The sequence below is a fragment of the Lutra lutra genome, chromosome X (genome assembly GCF_902655055.1).
Source record: "Lutra lutra chromosome X, mLutLut1.2, whole genome shotgun sequence".
In the NCBI taxonomy this organism is placed as follows: domain Eukaryota; kingdom Metazoa; phylum Chordata; class Mammalia; order Carnivora; family Mustelidae; genus Lutra; species Lutra lutra.
In genome coordinates this window covers 98,207,944-98,216,531 of record NC_062296.1, presented here as the reverse complement: position 1 = coordinate 98,216,531, position 8,588 = coordinate 98,207,944, and the positions used below count along the sequence as shown (strand labels likewise).

At 56.8% G+C, this 8,588-nt stretch overlaps 1 protein-coding gene across 1 annotated transcript in view; it reads left to right on the top strand.

Moving 5' to 3' along the window:
• The first annotated feature begins 612 nt into the window (after window positions 1–612).
• The window catches only part of XG (Xg glycoprotein (Xg blood group)), a 31,512-nt gene continuing 23,536 nt past the window's right edge, over window positions 613–8,588 (top strand). The window contains exon 1 of the mRNA XM_047716267.1: window positions 613–1,008. Coding sequence (XP_047572223.1) covers window positions 948–1,008 — 61 coding nt within the window. The 5' untranslated portion in view covers window positions 613–947. The remainder of the gene's footprint in view (window positions 1,009–8,588) is intronic.

Genomic DNA, 8,588 nt, shown 5'->3' with positions numbered 1-8,588 from the left:
CTTAGGGGGATGCAGACCTTCAGTTGATAACCGTTGGCGGTGTGCATGGCGCCCCCTAGAGTTGTCCCACATAGTGGCCCTGGGCTTCTTTTTTGTACTGAGGGCCTTCAGCCTACAACTTCCTCGGCCCAAACCCTCTGTCCGTCCCACCTTGTGTCCTTCCTTCTCAGCATTTACAGTCCTCTCGAGGCCACTGCCCTCCCCAGAAGTTTTCTGACACCCAGCTGAGTTCAGCACCTGCCAGGGCCCCCCCACCCCGCCTCCGAGGCCTCGGTGTGCATCCCTGCCTGATGCAATGACCACCGACCACCGTCCGGCTTAACCTTCGATGTCCCCTCCTCTTTGTCCACAACGATGCATTCCTCGCCACCGCAAACCCGGCACCCAATGTGGGCCTGGCTCAGAAGATGTTTGTGTCCCCCGTGTTTGTGGTACGAATGCATGAGCTCGTCCTGAAATCCCCCGTGGGGAAGCAGGGAGCTTGGAACGCACAGATCTGTGGGCAGGGAGCGTCCTCCCCGGGCTCAGAGTTGGCAAAGCTTTGATCTCGGGGCACCTCCCACGCAGGCAGGGAGCAGAGTTGTCAAGCAGGTGTGCCGGCTTCCCGAAGCGGGGAAGGCCGCTTGCTGTCAGGTGGTGCCTGTTTCCCCAACGTGCTGAGCGTCGGCCAGCGAGCCCTGCTCTGGGGAGGCCCGGGACGACCTCCAGCGTGCACACACGGGCCTCACCCGCCCAGGCTGTGGGGTTTGTCATCTGAGTACGGGCCCCATTAGCTTTTGGCAAAGAGATTGCAGCTCGGTTCAGACTTTCCACTTGAAACTTGGCCTCCCTTCCTTCCAAGCTGGGAGACAGGAAGTCAACACACGGAGGGTGGGGTTCGGGAGGCCGGATCTCACGCGCCGCTGGGCTGTGGCCGTCAAGGAGGCTCCTTCCTGCTGCCACCAAGGATGGAGAGCCGCTGGGGCCTCTTCTGGGTCACGGTGCTGGGCTTCCTGGCGCATGTGCAAGGTAAGAGCCAACTCGGCCCCGAGGGAGAGCTGCCGTGGGTGCTGTCTGGTTCCTTCTCAAAACTCCTTCCTGAGCAGCTTCTGCTGAAAAACGGGGAGAAGTTGCCAGACGCGATTAGAGGAGACGGGACTGGTGGATTCTGAGAGGGCGGAGGGGACAGCGGGCTGCTCTGGAGCCCAGAACCCGGAACCAGAACGGCAGAACAGGGGCCCCCAGTGCTGGGAAGCAAGCCGCGCTCTCAGCCTTTCCGCTCTGCGTTTCCAACACGGCCCTCCTACTCCGTGATTCAAGCTCAATGCGGGGGCAGAGGGTCTTTTAAAGTCCTTGTTCCCGATGGAAAAGATGAGTTCGGCCGGTTTTCATCGGGGAAACCCAGAGCTGGCACGCGGGTTTGGATTCTGCCGCTTCTTGGATAAAGGAGATCCTTCTTGGTTGCAAAAGAAAGTCATGGGAGTTGTTTACGCCCGGAGCTGCCACTGGAGATCGCGGCTGCGTCCCAGATGCAGCGAGGGGTGGGGAGGGGGTGTTTGTTTGTAGGAGGGCGGGACAAGAGGCTCTCTGGGAACGGTTGGAACCCATGAGATACGGGACTGAAGCAGCCCCTCTGGTCATTTTCGTGGTCTCCCTGAAAGCATGGGGAGGCGGGTGGGATGGAGGGTTGGGACGTGTTGTAGGTTAGGAAGGCGGGATCGTGTTCCCATGTCCCTGTCGTGGTGCGTCCTGTTTTTCCTGTTCGGGGCGTAGGTTGTCTGCGGGCCGGTGGGAAGGTGAGGGTCAGCGGGCGATCTCACCCGGTGTGCGACACATTCAGGAGCTCCTGTGGGCAGGGACCGGCCAGTCCCCGCATTCATCCTACCAGGAGCTGGAGGGCAGATGCTGGTTTTAACACGGAGCTGCCCAGCTCCAGACCCAGCCCGACCTCTAGGAAAGCACGTCCCAGAGTTGATCTTGTCATTGTGTGGGGACACTGAGAGGCTCAGCATACCCCTCGGGACAATGAGACCTGCACGGTGATGTCCATCTGATGCTTCAGGGATGAGGGGGGCAAATTCCTTCAGGAGCCACTCAGTTCCTCGGGCATCGGTGGGAACGTCCGCTGGGTGTTTGGCGGGTGTGCTTGGCGAGGCCCCAGCCCTGGCCCACGTGTACCAAATTCCTTCCGTAACAGCCTTGTGTCCTGTACCCCACGCACGCATCAGCCTCCCAGCGGATTCTCACTCAGCCCCACGATGGGGCCGTGCTTGCCGCCGCCTTATAGATGGGTACACTGAGGCACGGGGTGGGGTTCCATCAGGGGCCTGAGGCTCTGCCGTCGGGAAGCAGAAGTGGCAATGAAACTTGCCATGGCCAGCTTGTGGTTTGGGTCTGTCGAGAAAGAAGGAAGTACCTATCTTTATGCATGTTTCTCCCCTAAACATAAGTATCTTGTATATATGTTATTATAATGTATTATTATCTTGCTGTGCTGCATCCAGCTCTGCGGGGCGTTGTGGTTGGCTGATACGTGGAGAGTGGGATCCGTGCCCAAGGCAACAGGCCAGGCCACGCTGGGCCACGGGACTCCAGCCCACGCTGACCGCACCCCAGAACCAACCAAGAGTCTCCCTTAATTCTGCCTCGTTCTTCGTGGACCCTCAACTACGTTTGATCTAGCTGGTCTCTGGGTGTGAAGGCCAAGCCCCAGATGAGTCGTTTAAGCCTGTCTCATTTAAGCCGAACCTGCCCAGCTATGTCGGGCAGTGGTTCTCCATCTTGTTGTGCACAGTCATCTGGGAGGGAGCTGGATTAAAGATGCCAGGCCAGGTGCTGCCCCCTTGATATGCTCCTATGGTATGTGGGTGGGGCTTGGGACCTGTAGGTTCAGTGACGCTGTGCAGAGTCAGGGCTCCCTGGGACGGATGATGAGTAAGCACTGGGCCATCTGCTTTACCCTTGGGTGGAGACCCATGGATCCGTGGCACAAGGGGCCAGCTGCTCTGCGGTTCCCCATTCAGCGGTGCATCCACAGCCAGCATGGCCAGGCTGGAAGGGACATCCCCCAGGCAGACACGCTGCAGACTGCCGTTCTCAATGAGGGCTGCTTTGTCCCCAGGGGACACTTGACAATATCTCGGGTCATGTTTGGTGGTCACGCCTGTGAGTGGGTCAGGTGGTGTCCTCAAACGGGTGGAGGCCAAGGAGGCCACCCCATGTCTGCTGCACGTGTCAGAAAGGGATCCAGCCCCAAATGTTGCTGGAGCTCAGGTTGAGAAATCTTATGTTAGCAGGACAGTCTCCATCAGCCTGAGTCTGACGTTTGGATCTAAGTTTTATCCACCTAATGTCTGTCCACCTATACATACATACATCTATCTGTCCATCCATCCATCCACCCATGATTTATGTATCCATCCATCCATCCATTGACCTATCCATCCATCCATCATTTATGTTTCTATCCATCCATCCATCCATCTATCCACCCACCTATGTACGCATCCATCCACCCATCTATCATCCATCCATCGTTTATCTAACTATCCATCCATCCACCTATCTATGATCATTGTCCTTATCATCATTATAAATCTATAGACTCAAATAGACTGTAAGGAATTGCCCCACAGGACCGTGTGGCTGGCAAGTCCAAAACCTTCAGGGCACTCTAGCAACTCAGCTAGGATACAATACTGCTGTGTTGAGTCTGACTCCCTTCTTCTCCAGGAGACATTACTCATTGCGTTTAAGGCCTTCAACAGATGGAGGAGACCCACACATTACCAACCGTGATGTGCTTTCCCAGTATGTGATTGCAGATGGCAGTCCCATTGACAGCATACCAGCGCAGTGACATCTACACTAGCATTTGACCAAATACCTGGGCACTGAAGCCTGTCCACATTGACACAAAATATGAAACTTTTGGGATGTTTTCATGTTTCTACTTCCACTGCTTGAGACACCAAGTTTGCAGGTTTTCTGGAGGGTTCCAATGTGCCTGTCCTCAGCCCCCTGGGTCTCCTGCAGCTCTGTCATCAGGAATAACTCCTGTGCTTGTTTCTGGTGCTAGAGTGGAGTGGAGCGAGGTCTGTTAAATCTTTTAGCATCCCTGCTTTCCCTATGACCTTGAGCTCCACCCCTGAAGAAGGTGTCCCCGTGGTGAGGACAGTTGCTGTAGAAATTGCCACATCCTTGAGAACCGAGGGGGCAAAGCTCACAAAGCATTGTGCCTTCTGCTGTGAGTGTTCCCACGGCTTTCCCAGGCGACCTTGGAGCAAACCATTCTCCAGAGTTTTCCCAAAACATTATCTTCTGATAGTTTGTTTTTATCCTTGTGGATCCCAATAAAATATGGTCTGGACAATGATGATCCCCGGGGGAGGTAGTTGGGGAACTTTGCTGGGTGGCGGTCATCAGGATTGGAGGGGGTGGGGTCAAGACGCAGAGTCTCCCACCCCACCATCCATTCCTGGAGCCCCACTCTGGATGCATTCCCGGATTTGTAGGTGGTCCTCCTGTGTCAGGAATTTGGTGAGCTCCTACCTCTTGCCCAGGTCACGAGGGAAGCATCTAGTGTCCCCACCCCAGATGTCAATCAGCCTCTCTCATTTTCAAGGCTCCCAAAGCTAACTTCCCTCCTACTCATGGGAAGAAACAGCCTAGGGCTCTTCTTTGGCTCTTATTTTCTTGAAGGGGGTGACAATCTCTCAGATCCTGGGAGGTTCCGTGACCTGGATAGAGCTGGGAGGAAGGATGTCTACAGAGTATGGTCCCTGGGGCCAACAACTCCAACACCCACTGGGAGCTGCTAAGAATGATAGTCTCAGCCTCGCCCAGACCTGCTGAACCAGAATCTGCTCGGAAGAGGATTATGGGCTGATACGCATGCCCGTGAGGGTCTGAGAGGCGTGGAGGCAGAAGTTCTGAGGCTGAGGAATGTACACAGCCTGTCCTCCTGCAGCTCCGCTGAAAATCTCCTTTCTTTCCCCCCTAGGACTGGGGCCGCGTGAGGGCCTCCCGTCCATCCCAGCAGAATGTCTGTGGTGATTCCATGGTTTAAGTCTGTTACGGGCTGAACTGTGTCCCCTCAAAATTCATAGGATGCAGCCTTAAGCCCAAGATCTCAGAATGGGGCTGTATTTGAAGGTGGGGGTCTTGAGAGATGGGATTACAGTAAAATGAGGTCACTAGGGTGGCCCTGATCCCATAGGACTGGGGTCCTTCTAAGAAGAGGGGATGTGGACAGGCACAGAGGGGTGGCCCTATGAGCACACAGGGTCTACACGCCCAGGAGGGAGGCCTCAGGAGGCATCAGCCTCCGCCCTCCAGGACTGGATGGGAAGCCCACAGCCCACAGCCTCAGACTCCCCAAGGAGCTGGAGAGAAATGCAGCTCTCAGGCACACCCAGAGCTGTGGTAGCACAGGCTGTGTGTCACCCATGTCCTCGGAGGTCCATGTGCACGTGTCCCCCTGGGAAGGTCTAGGACACAGCCTCCAATATTGCTTTGTCAGACAGTCTGCATTTCACGACAGATGTCTTGCCTTTCATCACCAGTGACCATCCCTTAGTCCCTTGTGACCAAGTACTTTCCCTTCCTGGGACTGTGCATGTTGTCAGGATGGAGGGGTTTCATCCAGAGGGGACCTGGGGACGCTAGGAACCTTCCAGGAGACGTTCAACTGCCCTGAGCTGCAGGGTCAGAAGGGTGGGGTGGGGCTCCAGGGACCACGGTCTCATCTCCATAGAGGGTCTGCACTGCTGTCCCTGGACAAAGAGTCCCTCCTGCTGTCCCTGCACGGGCATGCAGCTGTACAGCCTGAGAACCCAGCCCTCTTGCGTAACCCTTGCTGCTGCAGGAAAACAGAAACCTTGGAAGCACCCCGAAACTCTTACAGATTTAGGCACAGCTGTTCCAGAGGAAGAACGCAGAGCCCGGTGGCGATGCACCCCCCACCCACCTGGGGACCCCACCCTGGATTCCTTGTCACTGTCCGTGCAAACCTAATACACGCACTGTTATTTTCCCTATCCTGGGGAAGAGCTCCAAAAATATGTGTTCTGTACATTAATATATATATTTTTAAGAATGGAGCCGAGTGAAAGGATTGGCCTGGAGCAAGTCAGGATTGGCTCTCTGGGCATGCCTGCTCCAGCGACATCCCCAGAGAGGGGAAGCATCAAGGAAGGGAACACGTCCTACAGTTGTGAGCCTTGGGGAGGCAAGTGTTGGGTGGCAACTGACCCCGAAAGCTGCTTTCAATTAGCCCCACAACTTGGGGAAATCAGTCAAATCCTATGTGAAGAAACGACGCAAATGTTCCTGGACCCGATGCAGATACAGTAGAGAGTCAGGATTTCCGTGGTTGCAGGGGGAGCTCGGACGTGGGCTTGGGCGTGGCTCCTGGCTCTCGTGGAGGTCGCTCGTGGCCTCGGCATGCCGTGATGATTCTTCCAAGCACGGTCTTGCTGTTTGAGGATTCCGTGGGTCATGTGGAATCGAGGGTCCATGTCGTAGCTGAGAAATTCAGGGCGTGCAGAGGGCAGGCACTAGGGAGTGGTGGGAGTCTTGGGGAGCCAACAGAGGTTGGCGTTCTGACTTTGGTTCCTGGCTCCTGGAGATGACCATTCTCCTCCAATTATTACTCAAAGACCCCAAACAGCTTTTTTTTTTTTTTTTTTTTTTTTTTTTTTTGGTGGAGGGAGGGGCTGCTGTGTATAACGCTGACCGTCACCTTCTCCACCAGGATGAGCCACCGTAAGCCCACATCCCCGGGATCCGAGCAGGATTGCCAGCATCACAACCCCAGGACGCATGATGCTACTCTCCCCCCGGGTCCCGGATCCAGCACATGTGGGTTTGATTAAAAGTCCCCGAGCTTGCTAAGCAAAAGGAGAAAACAGATGAGAAACAGGTCTTGGGACATGAGGCACGTCATGTGCTCTGAGTGGAAAATAATGCCGATGGCCTCGTGAGCACCGTCCCTCTCTGGGTGTCTCCCCAGGAGTAGCCTCGTCAGCCTGAGTGAGCTCCCAGCCCAGCTAGGATCTGAACTGCATGGGGACCCTTGCCACGCCATGGCCACAGCCCCCCCAGAGAGTGCTGGGTGCCTGGCCAGTTCCCCCTGCCTTGCAGGATTGGACAGTCCCTCCACGGGCTCCTGATGCTGGCCAGAGTCCACAACTGATGCAAGAGGTCCTGGGGACCCTCCCCTCCATGCATGCATGAGTTCTGCTCACACACCAGCGTTGGCACGGCAAACCCCACATTTCCAGATGTGGCTGCCTCATGCCCCGTCCTCCTCTCCACCCACCAGAGCTCGGGATGCATGTGCATCTGGGCCACGGTGCTGGTGAGAAGGGAGGGGGCACAGAGCTGGGGAGGTTTGTAAAGGCATTGAGGGGGCGCCCTGGCCATTAATGCACGCAGAGGTGGCTGTCAGGGAGTCTACATCCCACGCATGGGGTTCCTGCCCCCTGGGCGCAGGCATTCAGAGAGGCGGATCAGCGGTTGGGTGGGCGGTCCGAGCAGATAACACAGAGGCCTTCGCTTATCTGGGACAACAGGCGTGGTCGAAGCCTTGGGAGCAGTTTGCTGGGCGCCGGGTTATTGTGGGGGTGCCTGGAACTTTGGGGACGAGGCCCTGGTACAGCAGGACCATGGTCGTTCCTGAACATCAGCGCCTGCGCCAGGGGGTTGCCCACGGGAGCTGCACAGAAAGGGGTGTGCGTCCCCAGCCGCCCTGCAAGGGGGTTGATGCGCAGCCCTGTGCGTCCACCGTAGACGAGGGCGGCCAGAGAGAGCCCCGGGGGCAGCAGATGGGGCCAGGCTGTTCCTGCGCGAGCAACAGGCTTTGGCTGCAGCGAAGAAGACCCTGGTCAGGCAGATGCGCGCACGGAGGGACTGGCGCCTCCCACAGTGGGAAGCGGCCCCATGCGATTGGCTCTGCAGGGGGGCACGTCCCCCGGGGCCTCCGAGGTGGACTGCGGGGTCTGCTGCTGGGTGCACCCGGCCTCCAGGCCCCTCAGAGGTGTGTGCTTGGCCACCAAAGCTTGCTGCTCGGGGAGGCCACCCAGCGTCCAGGCGTCACCCTGTCCCCGATGACCGGTCCTCTTTGCGGAGCGTGCGGTTGCAGCGGAGGCTGCCCGAGGGTCCAGCATTATTCTGTCTCTACCCGTAAGGCCCCCGGAAACCGGCTCCTGGTCTGTGGTCATCGGGGGTCTGGGGAGGGGGCTGCAGACTGGCTGCTGGTGGGTCTCCTGTGCAGGCAGTGCAGTGTTCTGGACATGGAGGCAGGTGGTCACTCCCTCCCCGCACCCCGGAGGAACGAGCTCTATGCCGCCCAAATGTGCGCGTTTAATGGGCAAATTCTCTCCGTGTAGCTGTTTGCAAAAAAAAAAAAAAAAAAAAAAAAAAAAAAAAAAAAAAAAAAAAAAAAGCCGTTGCCCAAAAAGGGGCCTCAAATGGGCCAGAAGTGGTAACATCCTCTGATCACGCTCTTGGAATTTTGGGAGCAGCGAAAGGGGCAAAGCCAAGCGGCAAGGAGAGTCTCCGTGAGCAGGAGAGGAGCTTGGGGCAGCGGGGGGTCACTCTCTGTGGAT